The sequence below is a fragment of the Bactrocera latifrons genome, unplaced genomic scaffold (genome assembly GCF_001853355.1).
Source record: "Bactrocera latifrons isolate USDA-ARS-PBARC rearing strain unplaced genomic scaffold, ASM185335v1 scaffold_302, whole genome shotgun sequence".
Classification (NCBI taxonomy): Eukaryota; Metazoa; Arthropoda; class Insecta; order Diptera; family Tephritidae; genus Bactrocera; species Bactrocera latifrons.
The window spans coordinates 21,947-42,904 of NW_017536653.1; the positions used below are offsets into that span (position 1 = coordinate 21,947).

At 36.7% G+C, this 20,958-nt stretch overlaps 1 protein-coding gene across 1 annotated transcript; it reads right to left on the bottom strand.

Moving 5' to 3' along the window:
* Nucleotides 1-442: 442 nt before the first annotated feature.
* Nucleotides 443-20,093, bottom strand: LOC108970612 (kin of IRRE-like protein 3). The gene is made up of 4 exons (XM_018936101.1): nt 19,872-20,093; nt 12,854-13,064; nt 11,951-12,078; nt 443-664 (listed from the first exon to the last, which is right to left on the bottom strand). Exons 1-4 carry the CDS (start codon nt 20,091-20,093, stop codon nt 443-445), a joined length of 783 nt encoding a protein of 260 aa, XP_018791646.1.
* Nucleotides 20,094-20,958: the final 865 nt, after the last annotated feature.

The window sequence follows — 20,958 nt, forward strand, 5'->3', positions numbered from 1 at the left end:
TGATATTAGAGAATTTAGTGAAGATTCAGTTTTGCAGCCAGCTCCTAATTAAACAAAACACAGCTCGKTTGGAGAGAACAGAGTAATGACTAACCAAAAAGGATTATTTCATCAGTCAGTATTCCATGAAAATTAATCCTAACCGAATTCGTATGCGAAACCTAGTGTAGTATCAATATCAGGAYGTCAGTTCTCTACGGAACAGTTTATGCGTCAGTGGTAGTGACTTCTGACATTTACTGGTTACTTGTCTATGTAAATTCGGAGTTTCGCCACAACTTCATAGAACTGCTGCACATTACATATCTACTTGTATATGTAGCTGTATATTCACATATTGTATACATATATGAGTTGTGGCCCAAAACGCGGACGGGCGCTTCTTGATACTCACAACCATACCTAAATATAACGCCATAATTACATTGAAGACTGCATATAGTTATTTCATAGGTATCGATTTGTATGCTTGTAAAATATTTAGTGAGTACTTACCGTTTAGTACGTGAACGCGTACGCTGGCCACATCGGCATTTGATGGTGCACAGGAATATTTCCCCGAATCGGCCAAGTCGGCATTTTGTATGAGCAGAAATGACGTAGTCACATCGCCTTTCTCGGTAATTACCGAAACGCCGCCACGTGACGAATCATAATTGATGACCTGTTAAGTGTCGCATGCATTTGTTTGGCGAGATAGAGGGGAGAAGAGACAAAATATCGATATGATAAGATCGCGTTAATTAGTATTGATGTAAATGAGCAATTACAATTATGTGTGCTTGCGGGTGTGCTAACTTGTATTTTATATACATATGTACTCATATACCGAAAATTGTTTGGCTGGAAATATAATTTGCGAATTACACAATTGCATACTATCTACAAAGCATGTGTAATTATATTAAATAGTTAAAGCATATTATTCGTAGATGTGCTTAAAAAACTAATATTCTCAATTTAGAAGGAAACTCTTTCGATAAAAAATCAGTGTATTTAAATTTCTTTTTAATTTCATGGTAACATACATGCATATATACTCGTATATTTCCCTTCACATGCAAATATAAAAATTTGAGTTTGATGTCTATTAAATGATTTTATCGATTTTTTTAATATTTTTTATTTTTTATTTTTTTTTTTTTTAATTTTTTTTTATTTTTTTTTTTTTAAAAGGTTTTTGATTCATTGATTTGGTCAGTGGTTTATGAATAACTTTCGCTTCGAGGGTGAAATATTTTATTTGAAAATATTTTTTTTTTAATTTTCTCAAACTCACTGATTTTCTTAGTTTTTGTTATGGGAAGAGATCATAATTATTTCCGGATAAACATACATCAGCTTCATTCTAGATTATATTCGGTCGAGAGCTGTGCCTCCTCAACATCGCACATACATAAGGTTCTATCCGGCATATTGTGTGAAGGAATAAAGCCCACTGTCAACAAACTGATTGGACCTTATTAGTGTGACTTTAGAATTGGAAAATCAACAACTGACCAGATACTCGCCATGCCCAAAGTCTGAGAAAGGACCCGTGAAAAGAAGTTCGGCACACAACAAAACTTCGTCGTATCCATTCGATACCAAACGCAGTTTCAGACAAGCCGACTCCCTATCGTGTGGCCTTTTCAACCTACTTCTGGAGAAAATAATTCGAGCTGCAGAACTAAACCTTAAAGGTACAATGTCCTATAAGAGTGACTGATGGCGTATGCTGATGATATTGATATCACTGGCCTTAACAACCGTACCCTTAGTTTTGGTTTTTGCAGGTGGGACCAAGAAGCGAAGGAGATGGGTTTGGTAGTGAATTAGGGCTAAACAAAATATCTAGTGTAATCAAACAAAGAGCCATGACACTCGCAGCGAGGCTCCCACGTTACTGTTGACAGTCACAACTTCGAAGTCGTAGATAATTTCGTTTAACTTGGAACCAGCATTAACGCAAMCAATAACGTCAGCCTCGAAATCTAAAGCAGAATATCTCTAGCTAACAGGTACTACTWTGGACTGAGTTAGAAACTGAGAAATAAAGTCGTCCCTCGACGAACAAAAACCAAACTCTAAACGTCACTCATTATCTCCGCTCTGATAAATGATGCAGAGGCATGAAGGATGGCAACATCTGATGAGTCGACGTTACGAGTTTTCGGGAGAAGGGTTCTGTGGAAGATTTACTGTCCTTTGCACATTGGCAACGACGAATACCGCATTCGAAGGTACGATGAACTGGATGAAATATACGACGACATTGACTTAGTTCAGCGAATCAAAAGACAGCATCGAGGCCATGTCGTCCATGTGTAAGTATTCGACACAGTACCTGCCGGGGGAACACATGCACTCCATTGAAAAGACGAGGTGGAGAAGGACTTGGCTGCACTGTCAAATTGTCGCCAAACAGCGAAGAAAAACGCCTGGCGCGCTATTAGAACTCCATACTCGCCATTGTTCTTTCGACCTATGCATTCGTTATATCTAAAATTTAGGTCAACTGGGCATAATCTATGTCAATGAAATTTGAGTACGAACATTGCCCGTTATTAAATTATATGCATACAATAACATATGTTCACATTGTGTACCAAACTGTAAATGTCAACTGAAATCTTTTCATTTCATCTCTCGATATCAATAACGTAATAACAACAAATTGCCTGTCACGTAACCTTGACTATTGATATTGYCAACAATATTCACATCAATCAACATCTTATCACGAGCAATTTGCTACTCCAAACGTATTTTCACAAACATTAAGAAATGTGTTATAAAAAGCGAAAAATAAAATTTGCCATATAGTGCAAAGTGACTTTTACGAGGGTAGTTTGATAAGTCCGTGTTCATGCAAACTAATTGCTATGTGGTGAAGGTTTGGGGTAAAATATGACCAAAATATGACTCCGACATCTTATATGTTCTTTTAGTTTTAGCAACCTACCCAAAGTAGTTAAAAGAGAAGTACAGTTTTTGAGTTATGAAGCTTGGTATTACGTCAACAAATCCGCCCACATTATTGTAGTGCAGACCTGACAATCCTTGAATATTGGTTTAACTGAACTTTATTCTGAACTTGTAAAACTTCAGACAAAAATTTGAAAATATTTCCTATTTCCAAAACTGATAAAGTTAAGGAAGTCATCCATCCCCACTCTGGTAATGTCGATAACATCAAAAAGTTAAGAAAAACACAGCTTGAAAATCGCCATGTTGGCATCAGAGAGATAATAGAGATTCTCAACATTATGAATTGACTAAACACATTTTGGTTAATGTCATGGCTATGAAGCGTGTCAATGCTAAACTCATACCAACAGAAATGAATTTTTGCACAAACGATGTCGAGTAGAATTCAGGTTTATGAATATGACGTCGATACTAAMCAAAGTCTGACAAATGACACTCCAAAAATGAGCGCAAACGAAAAAACAAAAATTTAGTCAACTCACCGAAGACCAACCCAGTCGAGACTTATACCAAGTAACATGCTTTTATTGGTTCAAAACGAACCTACTTTGGAGAGTATTATAAAGATTGTATTAATTTAAATTGCTTTTGTTGGGATAATCCGCAACGAATTTGATCACTAACGCGGTCAACTTTAGGTTCAGTGTCGGCTAGAATACGGATTGGAAACGCCGACAAGGCCTTCAAAGAACGTATACATTTTTCTTCTTTCTCAATTGGAGTTCAGCGGTTTTCCAAGGCTATCAAAGCGTTATTACAGTAACTTGCTTACTGACTTTAAAAGCCACACTCGTTACTAGTTCGTAGAGCGGAAAGACAAAGAAATGGATTGGAAATGGAAGCCACTAAACAAACTTTTAACCGATACAATAAAAATCAAAGTGTAGCCACATTAGCGKAAACCAACAAACTTAGCCATTCCCAACAAAGTTTTGGCCGCTTAACCCTCACTCACACATACATATCTATGTATGTATGAGAGCGTGTATGTATGCATACATGCATAGCTGTACTTCAACCACTTACAGCTGTGTTGCCCATACATAATGAGCCAATTTCAACATTAGACATTGGAATGATTATTCAAATATGAGTTTTATGCYAGCGAACTGATGTGAACTGCGGAAGCACGTATTGGCGCACTCCAGAACGCCACGACGCACTGAGTTTGGCTTGCGGTAATTGCCTGCGTTTCAAGTGGGCCTTCCATTTGCTTCCTCTTCTATTTTCGTGGCTGTTATAACAGACCAGTTGACTTGAGATTTTGTGTTGTTGTTGCTGTCCTTCGATTGTTATAATGATTTTGATTTCGATTTGCTAACAATTACCCAACAACCGTTTCCGCATACACACAAACACACATCCACTTACATACACACACGCACTTCCGTCATTAGTTTTAAGTATGTGCCTACTGCTTGTCAAGCGCTTTATGCCACTTCGTGAAGAAGTGGCGGCTTGTGGGTGACGTTGCGTGGTGCCGGAGTTGCCAAAGCGCTTCCGCTTGTCTTGATGGCATTACCGCTTGTTTTAGTTTTTTTTTACCATACTTTCGTGTTTGTTTTGTGTCGTCCTTATTCATATTTACTTTGAGAGATTTTTTCCACTTGCCTGATGTATATTTGCCACGCCCTTTGTTTCTGTTGCGGGCGGCCGTGGCGTGTGCTTCTGATTGCGATTAGAAAATAAGATTAGGCAGCGCTTCTGTGGTGGTTGTGTGGTTCGAGTGTTGGGATCTACATGTATATGTAGTTGGGTAAGTGGCTTTAGCCATCACTAGCAGTGCTGACTAGTTGTACGCTCATGGCACAGAAAGGCAAATGCTCTCGAGTGGAAACAGAAGTTGTAATATATGTATGCATTGTGTTAGGGCAGTTATTCAATACAGGAAAATTATTTCTACGTGCTAATAAGGAAATTTTACTTTAAAAGTTGTTCAAATTTCAKATATCAAACGAAAAAAATATCACGTCTAGTCGATTTTTCCGACACATTTTCATATCTTCGACCTTTTATATTCTATTGAAATATTCAGTAGTAAAACACTTATAATCGGTACCAATCATCTGTTCAAGGTCGATATTCCTCTAAGTGATCTAGTGACAATTATATGGACACTCAAACGAACTGGGGCTTAAATCGACAGAAATCCTCAATTCAAAAGCCTTTCCATCAAAAATACTCTTTTTTCCCAAATCTTGAGAAAGACATCGAAATGGCATAAAAAAGCACATTCTAATAATTCTAAGATAAATAATATGAAGCATGCGCAATGTGTTCTTAGTGATATTCTGAAACAGTTCTCCGTAATTCAGACAATATTCATTGATCTGAAGCTTTAATACTCGTTTTGGTTTCGGTGTGATGGTTTCATCAATTTCTTTGATAACCGATACTGCGAAACTGAGAGAATCTGAATTTATGGCCATCCAAAACCATTCTCTCAACTACAAAGTTTTTATAACCTGTTCTTTAACAGCAACAGAAAGCAATGTATGGAGTGTAATAAAGATGGCGAGAAGAGTTTTGGTTCATCTTTGTAGAGATCTTCCAAGTAGAATCACTAAAAATTTCTATGAATAAATACTCAATGACAAAGCGGAAAATAAAAAAGCKTAGCACCTCTCTAGTTTGGGTTGCTGTGACAGTCTTAAAAAAGGCAGCAAAAAACAGATGAACTGACCATGAGATGCCAAGGTGCCATTAAGGACCATACAAGAAATTCTTAAATTTATACCCTGAGCTCAAAACTAAACGTCGAAACATTTAAAGAGAYGAACTAGTCCCTCGGGCTTTGAGACAACCAGCTGAACATGTTGCCACGTGTTCTTTTCTCATCTGTCGGAACCAAACATATGTTTAATTCGCACCGCTATAGTATACAACTTTCATTCAAATGGATCAAAATTTAGATAGTGATCTTCGAGGTTTCTGGTCTTAGTCTTGATAAAGGCAACGAAAAATCAGATGAACTGACCACGAGGAGAAGATTTGAGAAACTTRAGAAGATACAGTGTTTACTTTCTCGGAAAATTTCCAGCTGTCAGAGGCATTTATATACTGAGAATCGTAGAATACAATCAAATAATTAAAGTTTAGTGTCATTAGAGGTACTGCTGAATCTACGCAGTCAAAAAGAAAATAATAATCCTGCATAATGCAACGAGCTCGAGATGTAACTTCTTACTCGTAATGCTAATGTGAATTTACATACTTATTTTCAAAATATATTTAAATTTCAAAAGAAAAAAAAAAATTTAAGAACCATCCTAATATTTAGAATATGTTTATTTATATAAGCAACGGCAAGCATCTATAAGTTTATTAGGATTTATATATGACACATAGTTATCTAGCGGGCGTTTCGTTTGCTTAGCCTAATGCACTGCCCACCGCGCTCCACCCTCGCGCAGCGTTGCCCAAAAGTCAATAACTTGTTGTGGTTTTAATTTGTTTCTTCTGTTGATTTTATKGTAGCAAAATTATGTGTCAACTTTTCTTTTGTTTTGTTGTTGCTTCCTAATTTGCTAGCTTTGCCTAGAGTTTCCTAGTAGCGTAAGATTTCTTGCTGTTATCGCACTCGTTGGATATGTTGTCAGTGTTGTTGTTGGCATTTCCTATCACATCCTTTCCGAAACGATAGCAAAGTTTATTGTGGTGGCCATCCAACACACATACACACCTAATCCCTTACCCACAGTGGCAGCAGATTGACTACGCCCACTCGTTTGTTGGATGAATAATGTTGGGTGCCTGCAAGTGCTTGAAATCTTAAAGAAACTTTGCTGCTGCTGCGAAACTAATAATCTCGTCGGAAAACTTTTATAAGCATTAAATTTGTACAGCGATTAAGCGGCAGCGTTTTTATGCACTTCCAGCTTCGACTGTTTAAGCTCGTTGTGCCGTTGCGTGGGAAGTAACAACTGCTGTGATAAGCAAACTTTTCTTTGTTTTGCCTCATTTGGACGTAATGTGTTTAATTCATAATTGTTCTTTTCATATTTGTTAGATGCTTCAATGACTGCCGTTAATTGAGTCTAACAAAATGAGTTAAGCGTCTTTTTGCGTACAGTAAAAGGTCGATTACTCCCTAYCTATATCCCATCTATCAGTCTCTCTCTTTGAGTCCCAAGTTTCATAATAAGAGTATTAATTATTTGTCCAGAGWGGACCTTAATGAAGTTTTTAGGCACATTGGACATAAGACGCTTAAAACTTATCTCTATTCCATGCACCAACGAATGGCTTTGTTAGGTTAGCAGGTTTCTTGGATTTGATAATTATTTAATTTTTGGTCCAAGTAAAATAATTTTCTGTCGAGCCGACAATATTAAGTTGAGCGAAAATCCTGGACCGCTTTTTTCCAGTCCAACCATTATCTTGGTGAGTGAGTTCAGTATTATTGATCGTAAAAGCGTTGATTTCGGTGTTTCAATCGAGTTTAGGCACGGTTGATTTGAAGTTTATWCTTAAATGTCACCAGGTTGATGAAAAAGTCAAAGCTTTTTTAGATAGTGACATTTGGTTTCGAATTTTGGAATAGCGTTACYACTAGGCAATAATTTGTTGCACATTTTGTTGGAGAGATTATTCTGATTCTGCTCATTGTTCAGACTGATAATTTCTGCTATTCTAAGTCACGATTAAAGTTTCTTGTATTGAGTTGTTGTTTTACGATTCATGAATATWTGTTTTAGTAACAAATTTGATAGATCGAGCTAACCTAACTAATGCTTASAAGTTAGAGCTTTTTAAAGCTTTGATVTTATAAGACTGAAGCTTTCAAAATTGTTGATATCGGATTACTATAGCATATAGCTTCCATACAAACGGTGCAGCCGAAGTTAGCGTTTTTCATGTTTTGGATTGAATTTATCATCACTTTTATCGCCGTATATGATGAGCTTTCTTTAGGGTTCATAAAGCTTTCAGCTTTTTTTCTTCAATGCTTGGGAACTTAAGTGGTACTTGTATAACATAATAAATTAATAATTTAGCTACATCAATTTTGGCTGAAATATATATACACTTGTGACAATTCTCGTATCTCACTATCATTATACAAAGCCTATACTCGTATAACTAATATTTTAAAATATGTTTAAGAGTAAAATATTTATTACAATTTTAATTAACAAATTTTACTGCTTTGGCTAAATACCAGCAAGCTCATAATTTAAATTGCGAAACAAAAACTAAAAAACTGCCAAACTATAACGGCACGTGACTAGGGTTTGGCATTGAGTTTGAATTGCAGCTCAGTGGCGTAAGCTATTCATTATGCAACAGAGCGTTCTTCTATTTGAGTTTGAGTCTCACACTCCACTGAGCGCTGACTTTACTTCGCGCTGCTTGTACTGCTATGCGACAAGCAACTCCGCTCAGAATGAGCACGAAATTATATCATTTCAATTAATTTTAGTTRAAATGCATTTCATTTATTTCGAATGTTATTTCACGTGCCTTGCTTTGCAAGTAAGCCAAGGCTTGGGTACTTTAATTGTTTTTTCGAGGCGTGAGTGGGTGACTTTCTTTGTGTGTATTTGTTCATTTATTTCTCTTTTATAAAGTTGCACGCAAAAATTTTGCCAGTTTACGCGTTGTGCATATCCTTAAGTCGATTTTTCGCTCTCCTCCTCTCCTGCACACGCTCTGTATAGCTAAACAAGTAATCTCCTTAAAATGGCTAACAACATGCGACCCCAACGCTGATACCCTCATTAGTAGCGTAATTTGTCGCTTAGTTTGGTGCGAGGACATTTGAGTTTGTTTTGAGTGGTCGAAAGYGTGGAGGTAAAACCTAAAAAGTTTGCTATAATTATAGCGCTATTTTTTTTTTTTATTAAGTTTTTTGCCACTTCAAGCCAACGCGTTCTGCTGCGACTAACATTTTTTTCAATAAATTTTTACCTAAACTTTTTTTGGCATTATTTTACATAAGATCCTACGCTCACAATGCTCGTTTGTTATTTAGCTTTAACTTCCTCCTGCACTTACCAGCGCTATCCTGCTTCCTTTAAATTTTAATTAATATTTACAGTGGCTCGAGTGCCACTTGTACCCGTTAGTTCCCACGTCGCCTTCTTCCGACATTCATTAGTTCATACTGCCTTTCTTCTTCTTCATTTTTTTTTTTTTTGTTTTCTTTTTTCATATTTCCACTTGACTATCATATCTTTATGTTTTGCTTGCGTATTTATACTCATCTCATCGCGTTTTTCCTCCCTCAAATTGTTTTTGGACAAATATTTGTTTATAATTAACAGGGCTAAATGGCAGCAGCTTGTCTGGGTGGAGTGTGAAATTGGGAGTTTTGTTGCCTTCCACAATGTATTTACATATATATGTGAGTTTGTATGTGTGTGGTAGTGTCTTGAGTCTTGTAAGCAGATTTATGCGTTGAGTGAAAGTGACAATCCTTTTTGGCGTAAATCTAATTAGCGTTGAAAGCGCGCTTGGCAACCCTAAGCTATCATTAGACACTGTCAATGAGCGCAATTTTTTATTGTTGTTTGTCCGGTCAAGCAGATGCTTAGGTTATATTTTTCAGTTGTTGGGTTGGCTTGCTTCTCTAAACAAGATTGAGTGAGYCATTAGTTATTGTGTTCAGTTGAAAAAAGTTACAATTATGAGCACAAATTTGGGTAAGGAAAAAGAGAATAAATTTAAGCTTAAGAAATTTTAGTGGTCGGAAGAGATTTTTATCGATAACCTCGTGGCTTTTTACATTCTGCATAAACTTTGTTATTTTCTGTTTTAAAGTCTTTTGAGTTTTCCTAACTAAATATAAAAACGTAATCACGAGTAAGGAATGCTGAAGTTCGGTTAAAATTAATAACAGAGGCCTAATTTTTTTTTTTTTTGGCGACCTGAGTGTTCCTTACAATTTCGTCGATTTTTAGTGTCAACTCAACTTGCATGATTTGAAACTTTCCACATAATCTTCACAAAGTATCTGACACCGTAGCGATTATATAWAAATTAGATAGAAAACCGGATCATAAATCGCTCATTGTTTCCATGACAGTCGATTTTTTCGGAAACGGCACATAATTTGATCTAACGAAGGTTGCATTCTACCAAAACATTCCTATTTTGTATTATTAAATCATCTTCTTTATATATAAAAAGTACTTGTCACGTAGTTTGTCCGCGATGGRCTGCTAAACCGATTTCAGTAAAATTTAGCACACTGTGTCCAACTCGAACCAACTTAGAAGATAGGATAGTTAAAACAATTCATAAATTAGTAATACAGTGAAAGCTCCATTATGCTGACAACTCTGGGAATCTTTCGAGAACTTCTTCTGCAGTGACTTCAATGTCATGATGCTTGTGCAGACACGCCAGGCCGATCAATCTATCTTAAAGCATGTTTGTCTTCAGCCAAGTTTTCATGCGGCAAAGTGTTAAAAAGAGCATTCAGAGCTCACATACGTCGCAAGAAGTATAATGAAGAAGTATATAAAACTATGAATTATGGAGTATAGCTCTAACTCGCAGTTCTTCAACGTTTCCAATGTAGTCAGTAATTTGTTGCCTTTCGACTTTTACTTCTGCCCCCAATGGCACTGTCAGTGTTCAAGTTCACCTTTGAGCTTCAAACGTCGCACGACGTTGTCATTRTCCTAAAGGCCTTTGAATCAGATTTTCCTGGAAGCAGTAATCTCAGTTGAAATCCATCCAATACTTCCCTAGAAAAGCGCGTCTTTAAATCTTCGCCGATTGTATCCAACAGAAGAATGTGCACTAAAACCCTGTATTATTCTTCGAAAGCTCTCGCACAGAAATTTTCACGTTTTGTTTGTCGGCCACAGATTCCTTTTTTTCTTCGTCAACTTTCAGTTCTGCCACCATTTTTTTCATGTCTCAATAAATGGATCGAAAATATTCTTCAGCTTTTTGTCTTCGATTTTGGAACGTTACAAGCAGCGTTTCTATCATATTGATTTCACATTAATTCCTCTGCCAGAACGATCGAATCGATTTCTGAAGACTCACGCTGAGTGAATGAGATGGAGATATAATATCACATTGGCAAATTATCCCAATTATCAGTTGAAATTCGTACACGGCTGCGATGAGTATCGTTGCTTTAGTACCTGGGGGGTGGAAATTTCCCCYATTTCCTCCCTCTGAATCCGTATTATGAAATAACACCGCAAATCTCTTAAAATCAATTGATCGCCTTGTAATTTTTATACAAAAGTTTTTATAAACKGGTATAAATAGCTGAAGTCGCTGGAACTGAAAACCACACCGAGAAATGCTTTTCAGGAAGTACTTGCATGAGGGTCAAGGTTGAGAGAAAACAAAAAGTAAATTTTTATTTCAGAATGTACTACGGGCATAAGCTGACTAATTAATGTTTTTATATGCATATCTTACCCRTAATTAATTTATGCGTATCAAAGAAATTCAAGGAATATTTCCAAATTATTTTTATTCATATGAAGACTAGAATTGAAGTTAAGTGACCCCTTTAATTTGATTTAATAAAACGAAATCAGCACAAGCAATCACCCGGCAGTGACAGCAGACCCTCACACAACCGCTAACCATCCATCGAARAGGCGAACGATAGCTACGTGCCTGCACACTGAGTGTCCTGAGTGTCGAGACCCAATTGAGCGCTGCCACAAATTCAACCAGTAATGCATTTCCGCAAAGACTTCACTTAAACTTTCACTTCATTTAATCTAATTTTGAAATTACTTAACCAAAGATAAGCCGAATTTAATGCATATATCCTGCCGTTTATGGCTACCACAATAAAAGCAGCAATAACAATGGCACAAACTACTATTTAACAAGAAAATAACTACCAAGCAGACAATAGTGTGTGTGTGTGTGTGCGAGTGTATGGGTGTGTTTGTATGCATAAAAATTGCAAGCGCAAATATGCTGGCGAGCACGCCTTTCACACAGCCACGCACGCGCACACATACATGCATGGTATGTAACAGTAAATTTTAATTACCTCCTCGTGATGATACCAGAAAATGTAGGCCGGCGGCTCTGGGCTGAATTTCACTGTGCATGTAAGATTTATGGTGCTGCCTTTGTCGACATGAAGGTCGGGTCCGCCAAGGATGGTCGCTGTTGGCACTGCACAAACACACGCACCGGCACACATACACAGGCGCGCGCGTAGTTGGTAAGTAAGTAGCCAGCACACGCAGTTGAGCAAAACGAAGACAAAGACAAAGATGACCGCAGCAGTTGGCAGTGGCGTCGTAGTAGTAGTAGCAAGTTGCGGTGTTGGCCGGGGCGTATGAGTGACCGACCGGTGTTGGTTTGTTTAGTAAATTGTGGGCGGCGAGTTGGTTGACCGCCAGTGACACCAGAGCACAGTTGTGGTTATGACATACAAATAGAAGAGAAAGAGAGAGTGACGAGAGAGGGTGAGTGTTAGAGAGTGAGCAGCATTATATTACAAACTGACATACAAACAAATATTAGCGCGGCATTACCACGCGCTTTGCTGCGTAAGTTGAGTAGTTAGCGCATGAATGTGAAAACTAAAAAAGTTTTAAGCATGTAATTTATGCGCAAATGAAACGCAATCAGAAGTTATGTTGAAATAAAATTATTGGCCAAATGGCGGGAAGTTTGGGTATAAAACTATGCTTTCAWGGCGCAAAGGATGAGCTGTTAAAGAGAAGTTATGGCGCGGGAATGTGATGTAAATGGCCGCGAATAGTGTGCAAATGTATGACAATGAGCATTGAGTTGGCGTGTGATGTGAAACGACACTTCATTTATTAAAAGCACGCAGCGTATGCGGTGCTTTATGTGTGTGTGCGCTCATTCGCTGTAAACACTAATGAATGCACATGCGGCTGTTGGGCTTTTTCATCAACTTGCGCCCATATGTACTTACCCACAACGTTGAGCCGCACAAAGTAGCTGCGCACCGGCTGCGTTGATATTTGGCACTCGTACATGCCAGCGTCGCGTTTCTGCGCCCATTTTATTTGCAGCGTCCAGTCGTCGCTGTCCTGATGATGTGTCGCCTGGAAACGCTGATCTGACGTGTACGTGTACGCGCCCACGGTGAGTATGTGTATGTCACGATGGCGTATCCATGAGACCTATGCGTGTTGGTGGAGAGAGAATAAAATCATTAATGAGTTTAAGGGCATATGTGTATGTGTATTGATGGCTTTTTTTATGTATTTAAATAAGTTTTTAAAAAGAAGTGTGCGTTTGTGCCGCTTGACTACAAATTTTGTAATAGTATTGTACGCTCGCAAAGGCTGACATTTGCTATGTAATGCAAAAATATGCATTTGTGTGTTACATGCATAAGTATATAATTGAGCTGCAGGCAACTTTGGTTTTTGCAAAAGTAATAAAAATTTTTAATTATTATTTCTTTTTAAATGCACCGTAACTATAACAATCTTCACAGCTGCATTTTTATGGTATGAAGGGTATAAAAATTTATTGAATCGGTCAGTTTGAATGGCAGTTGTACGATATTTTTGCAAATGTTTAGCCTCACCTTGGACAATGAATCTTGTACGTGTATACAAAATTTCTAATCGAAATATCAAAACTGAAGGACTAAATCCCGTATAATACAGTCTAATGGATAGACCGAAAAATAAGCTTTGTGAAGTCTACTCAGCTCATCATGCTGATTACTTATAAACCAATTAGGTTCTCTGACGTTTCTGACTTGATGTTACAGACTTATGGACAAACTAAATTTAGCCTGTTCAGGGTATAAAAATTCTGACAAAATTTTTCATATTCATATTCAAACAAAGTTGTTCAAAAAGCTTTGGCGATTGATTCAAAATACACTTTATTATTCAGTATAATTTCCCCGAACAATAATGCACTTGATCCAACGATCATAAAATCTGTGGAACCCATCCCTGAGGCGAGAATTCGTAGGGTCTGCAAAATACGCTTCAACAGCCATTATGACCTCTTCATTTGATGAAAAACGCTTGTCACGCATACATTTTTTGAGTTGTGGGAATAAATTGAAGTTGCTGGGGGCAAAATCTGGTGAATATAGTGGATGCTCCAACAATTCGCACTTTAATTCATGAATTTTAAATATTGTGACACGGAAAAAGGACTTTTTCTTCTGCAAACCGGGTAATTTTTCACGAATTTTTTCCTTCAACTGGTCCGAAAGGTTGCAATAATATTCATAATTCAAGGTTTTACCAGTTTACAAGAAATCCGCAGACAAAACTCTTCTAGCATCCCAAAAAACTGATGCCATAACGTTCTTGGCCAGTTTTTCGGACACGAACCGCATACCACACTTTAGCCGCTTGTTTTGATTCAGGATTGTGGTGGTAGACCCAAGTCTCATAAATAGTAATGAATCGATGCACAAAATCTACTTTATTCTTTTTAAAACGCTCCAAATGTTTCTGATAAAGTCGTATCCCAATGCCCTTTTGTTCCATTGTTAGCGAAAACGGCAYCCATTGTGCACACAGCTTTCTAAAAGCCAAACTTTTACTTAAGATATGGCTCACATTGCCTAACGAGATGTTTAGAGCCTATACTAAATCTCTCTGAGTCAATCGACGATCTTCCAAAACCATATCCCAAAATTTGGCTATGATTTCTGGTGTTGATGCGCTTTTTGGACGACTTTCATGTAGATTGTCTTCAAAGCTTATATGACCACGTTTAAATTCAGCAACCCATATTTTTTTTGTTCCAATTATAGATGAACAATCACTAAACACTTTTAATATTCATTCGTTAATTTATTTTGGTGCTACACCTTCCAAAAATAAGAATTTTATCACTTCATGAAAATTTTATTCGATTCTTGGCACTGGTGCTAGCAATATGGGTCAAATTAATTTTAAATAAATAAACATTTCGTTCATCGAATTCGTTCATGCAAAAGAATTCATACAGGCCATTTGAAAGATGTTGTATACTTCACATTAGAGAAAGAGACATTTGAATTTCCTTAGCAATTTTTTTTTTTTTTTTGTTGGAGAACCCTGTATGTCTGTCCATACGGACTTTTTGAACGCAAAGTTTAGTTAGAGGCTAAGGTTTTTTCCGTCAATTAAAAATCACATTTTTGTCTCCCCTCACTGTATTCTACGAAAAAGTTTTGCTTATGGAAACCCGAAAGGACTATTCTTTAGCCGAATTCGAAGTCATTTTAGGCTTGTGGCTCAACAAAGCTTTCTAGCGGGTTAAAATATCTTACAGCTAGTTACTGACACAGTCTGGACCGAAAACTAACTGTGAAATCAAAGGAGAATTTTCTTTCTGCTTCAGGCAGCTTTCTGAACTTTTACAGAAAGTTGCTGAAGCCTTTTCACATTAATAAACATCCAAGAGGAAGCCGGAATTCGTCAACGTTTATATAATCGAAAAATGTAAAAAAAACAGTGAAAATCGTCTTATTGGCATCAGAGGGATTAACAACAACATGCCCAACATGTTTTAGGTATAGTTTTGGGTAAAGTTTTGGGTATAGTTTTGGGTAAAGTTTTGGTTATAGTTTTGATATAGTTTTGGTATGATTTTGGATATATTATTTTGAACGTAGAGGAGAGGTAGCAAAACATATTCTTGACAACCTACTTCCCCTACTACATTTATCATATGCATATCTGGTGACGAGACTTGGATTTATGAAAATGACGTCAAAAACTCACCAACAATCAAGGCACTGTAGATCAACGCAACTGGCGCATACAAAAAAGTGGAAGTAAAATTGGTTAAAGCATTGATTTCGGTGCCATTTTTGAAAGCCTTAATTTGATGAGATGGTGTACAAACTCACGCAAGCTGTACCATATCAACCATTGTAGCCTTACCTCATGTCAATTCAAAAACTGAAGCGCATAGAAAACTCTTTTGTTTTCTTCCTCAAATGGAAAGGTAGTAATTAGATATTGCATTTAAGTAGCACATACACATCTAAATGCAATTTCCATTTCCTCAGCAGTTATTCAATTTTTTTATTATTATTTTTCACATTGGCATAATCAATGCCAAATGTCACTTGCCGGCAATATCATTCAGTTTAGCCTCTCTACAGTGCTACTACGCTCTTGACTGACGTGCACTTCTTTCCGAACCGCATCGCTCACCGCGTCAGCAGCTGAAGCCGAAGCCAAAGCAATTACATTTGCAGACACACGGAATGCGAATATCACATTAAAACTAAGGAGAAAATGTGCCACGAATTTCAAGTGAGTGCTTTCTTTCCAACATGTTATGCGCGGAGCGAGCAAAAAAAAAGAACAACAAACACTAGCAAATRCAACAATTAGAGGCATTACAATGAGCTTGCCACAGCTGAAASGAAATACTGTGTGTAATGTGAAACTGTAATTTTCACGGTTGCACAAAAAACGAAGAATCAAGCAAAAAAATAGAGCAAATAACAGCGAAAAGGAAATTCTCTTGCAATTGTTTTTGTTGTGCCACACTCATACGAATTTCAACTTGTGCACTTATGTGTGTRTGTGCGTGCGTCACGYATACTACTTTAATTGTTGGCAAAGAAATGTGCGCTATTTCAATTGAGCGCGCATTGTTGTTGGTGTCGGTGKTATTGCTGTTKTTGTAGACATGATAATTCACACATTGCCCCGCCTGAGGATAYGCTATGCCGCTTGTTGTTGTCACTAGTGTAACATACTTTTTGCTGCACCTTCTTCTTATCTCCCTTTTTTTGCGCTCTCTTCCTCTTCCCGTTTCTCTATCTCGTTTTTTGCAATTTTTTCAATAACATACGCCTCGCGTGTTTCTCGCTTGATGTCATTATTGCTAGCTGGCGCGTGTGTTGCGCTTCACGCTTTACTAAAACGCTGGCATTTGCGGTTCACGCGCGCCTAGAAGTAGGCAACATAATATGGCTATGCAAACGTCTTGCACATATGAGCGCTCCCAAGTGTGGRTATATCTGAGTGTGGGTGTGACATTTTCCGCATTCGTGTGAACTACACGCTTTTATAGCTATGTGTGCTCTTCATAGCGTCGTCGTTTTTCATTTAGTGCGGATTAAAACTCTGCTTGGCTGCAGCTCACCTCACAGTGCGTAGTACATGTCAGCAGAGGACTTAGAAAGTTTCCCAGTTCGTAAATTAAAACATATTGGATATCATTAAGTATATTCATTAAGGCGGATTARTAGAAGCATACTTTATATAAGTCAGAATTATCTAATTTTTGGCAAATTACAACTTTGGGGACTGTTTTCAAAAGGTGTAAACAAACTTACTTGAATATCTGTAGAGTAATTTGGGTATTCGAAATTTTTATAAAAATTTTATGATACTTTTGTTGTTTAGTGATTCGTTATTATAAAGTTAGTGAGTTCAGACCCTGTCTAATAAGTACGTTTGTTTTTTGAAATCGTCTGGAAGAAGAGAAGGAAAAAATAATTCGAGACTTTCTCTTTCAGTGGACAGCATCAACTAGAAGGAGATACAAACAGCCTCTATTTCATAATTTTTGTCAACCGAGGGAACTGGAGGGATTCATAAAAAGCCGCCTTAACGAATTTGTGTTAGGTCCAAGGTCTACTATTCTCCACACGAAAGGTTTCGACTTTGCAAAAGRACCACATTGGTYCATGTGTGATTTCCTCRGGWTCTACATAGAAGCGATTATCACGAAACTTAACCTACTAAGCTATGTTTTCAAACGTTTTAGTCCTGATCACTACCATGGTTTTGAGCTTCGCTTAGTGAATACCGAAACCAACCCCAAAAGCATGGTGAATATTTAAACTTGGAGGTATCGTCAGAATGAAGATATAATGCATGGTAATGACTCATTTTGGTTTCAGCTCCAAATAATTTCGGGAAAAGTAATAAAAGAACGGAAACTTATATTAAAATCCACATTTCTTGGCTGTACACAAAAAAACGATTCTAAAAGATATATTTGAATCAATATCATGGCATTAAGGAAAAGTTCTTCACATAATGATATAAGAGTTGAGTATGTATTGCAGCAGATTCAGTATGAGATGCAGGGAATTATTATTATTTTCTATTACTAAAGAGCTGAGATTAAGATGACAAATTAGCAAACTTCAACGCTTGAATCTATAAATATTTTACTTGTGAAAGAGTGTTTGAGCATTCGTGAATATTATCTCAAAGATATGTAAGTGAAATAATGATTCAATCTATAAGAAAAGCAAGATAGAATTCTTGAATATGACTGATTTTGTCATCAGTAGAAGGAAGTAATAAGGTAGGTGAATAAGAGCAATTCTTCCAAATTTTAACTCATTCACTCTTCCAGTTATCCATGCACTTTCCAACTACTCCTAGATTTGCTTTTACTCGTTGAACTTTGTACGAAATATTCCACCGATTTATTAGTTTTTACCTCTGAAAATCCATTATTCGCTGCAGTGTGTACTCGTTCGCTGAAAATCCAAATGCTGAGGAAACAAAAATTGGAAACGCTGCGCTTCTAAATCGTGATTTTTGGAACAAGTTGCCATTTGACACATCCGTGCTGCGCAGAAATGTCAATATAAAGCAACAAATATTGAGTGCAGGCGAACACCCATCAAACCAATGAATGCGAGTCYCAGACAAATAAAATGCATTTTTAACTGATTATTTGATTTATAGTTCTTGATCGCTTTATTAGATAATAAAGAAATATGTATGCTCACAAGGTTTGCACATCTCAAAAAGTCAAAAATTATTTGAAAGGTTGCTAAAGAAATGACAATGCTGAAGCGATGAAGCCTACAAAAGTGTTTCGTCAAAATTGAAAGTGAAGCGAATCGATCAAGCAACTGCTATAAATCAAATAGGCTGGTCCAGTCAAATGAGAATGGATTCGCATGTGATTCTTTTTCATTATAATGAAATATCACTTACACTTTCTATTGAATTCTGCTGGACAACTTCATAACACTTTAATAAGAGACTTTATCAAATGAGCCAGACGTGGTTCACCAATTATCGTCTAAGAATACAAGAAATCTTAATTAAATTAATTATTTTCCTGTTATGTAACTGTTTAAAAATCATTTAGCGTAGCTCCGATTAATGGTTTATTGGGCGTCACTGTTCTCTGAAAAAAGTTGCCAGCAATGGCTGCTGTATTACAAAGGATGGAATGCGCTTCGGTATTTATTTTTCGTAGAAAGCGCAACAAAGTATTTGTGCTTTCTGGTTTTTATTATAATCCAGTAGACAAAGGTATGGTTTCAACATGCATGATAAATGGGTAAAAATTCAAACTGTAATAAGTCGAATGTATAAACTCGTTAACTACTAAAGTTATTCGAATCAAACTCTAATTATACGTTTTTTTCTTCAATATAGGACGATAATTACGCTCATTAAACTTGACTACATAAAACTACTCAATGTTCGAAAGATGTCCAAGTGACGGCGGCGAAAATTTTTAAAATTTAACCACAAGTGTGATTTGGTAGGCCTACGTTTTAAACAGTTTAAAAGCATAAACCATATAAATCGGTTATGATATTAGGTTTTCCTAGATATACCGGGCACTAGTGTTTGAAATCAATGAAATTGTCTTCTATCTTGTCTGATATACCCAATATTATAAACTCTGTGGCTTGAATTTATTCCAAATTTCAATGTTTTTCCAAGAAAGCACTTAACATCAATGTCTCACTTGCTTTTAAACTTTTTACCAGAAATATTTTTCTAAATAATTTTCCTACAAACTGTACCAAAAACAGTTACTTTAAGAGTACTACCAACTTAGTTTCTAAATTTGCAGTTGAGAGACAAGTAACTGCAAACACTTGTTGGAATTTCAACCACAGGCTGAGTTCAATTACTAAACATCGAACAAATGTGTGCGCACAGTTGAGTGACTTGATATATGTGTGTGTATGCTTGTTTGTTATGAGTGTGCATTGCCGTTTACGGTTAAGTACTTACCGTTTTGTTGCCCAAATTGCGTACGCGGCAACTCAAATACGCCGATTTGCCCATTAATGCGGTGACATTGCGCGGCGTCGACGGATCAAAGTACGGCTCAATCCACTTCGGATGTACGTAGCCAACCGTGGTGGGTGGATATTGTGTTGTGCTCAATGCRTGCAAATGCTCCTCCAGTGAATTGTAACTCTCCATAGGTCCTTGAACGCCACCATTTGTCATATCTTTTTTGGTGGAGCGAAAATGCGAAAAATACCGAGAGGGGAGAGAAGAKAAAAAAACAAAAACATATATGAGGAAAATTGAAATTTTCAGCTATTGTGTTGAGTATTTTACATATTTATCAAAAGCATGTGTATATATGTGGGAGCGAAAGATTATTTTAGCTATACAGGTACAGAGGAACATATAGGTTCTCTAATTCGATACACCATAATACATAAAAATGTGACATTTTGCGCACCAAACGAAAAGTTTGAGATTTACATATATTATAGGAGTGTTGCCACCGTTTAGAAAATTTGCATTTAATAAAAATTAATGAAGTAAACAAGGGATACAAAATTACGCATTCCCAAAAAGGTGTTGCCACCCGTCTGACATTTTTTTCCTAAGTATTGTTGTTGCTAAGAATTTACTTTGAGTAAAAGAAATATATAGATTAGAGTTTAAAGTATACTATCGATACGGAACTGAAGTGTGAAGTACTGCTGCCACCTGTTTGAGTTTGTCATTGCAACAAAAATAAATAAAATAAACAAACTAAGATTTTATGAACAAAAACTAAAATAATTTAAGAAATGTTTCGTTCGAAAATATTTATGTATGTATGTTGAAAAAGGATTGCCACCTGGTTTAAATTTGGTTCATAATTTAATAATATGTAGGAGAAATGTATTAAGCAGAAGTAAAATAGCTTATAGCTATTGAGCTGAAAAGTGAAGGAGTGTTGCCACCTGTTTGAACCAAACGTGATAAAATGGACAGATTAAGATTATGGATGATAACTGGATCGTTCAAAAATATTTATGTATGCATGTTGAAAAGGTATTGCCAACTGGTTCGCTCTAGTTAAGAATTTAATTTT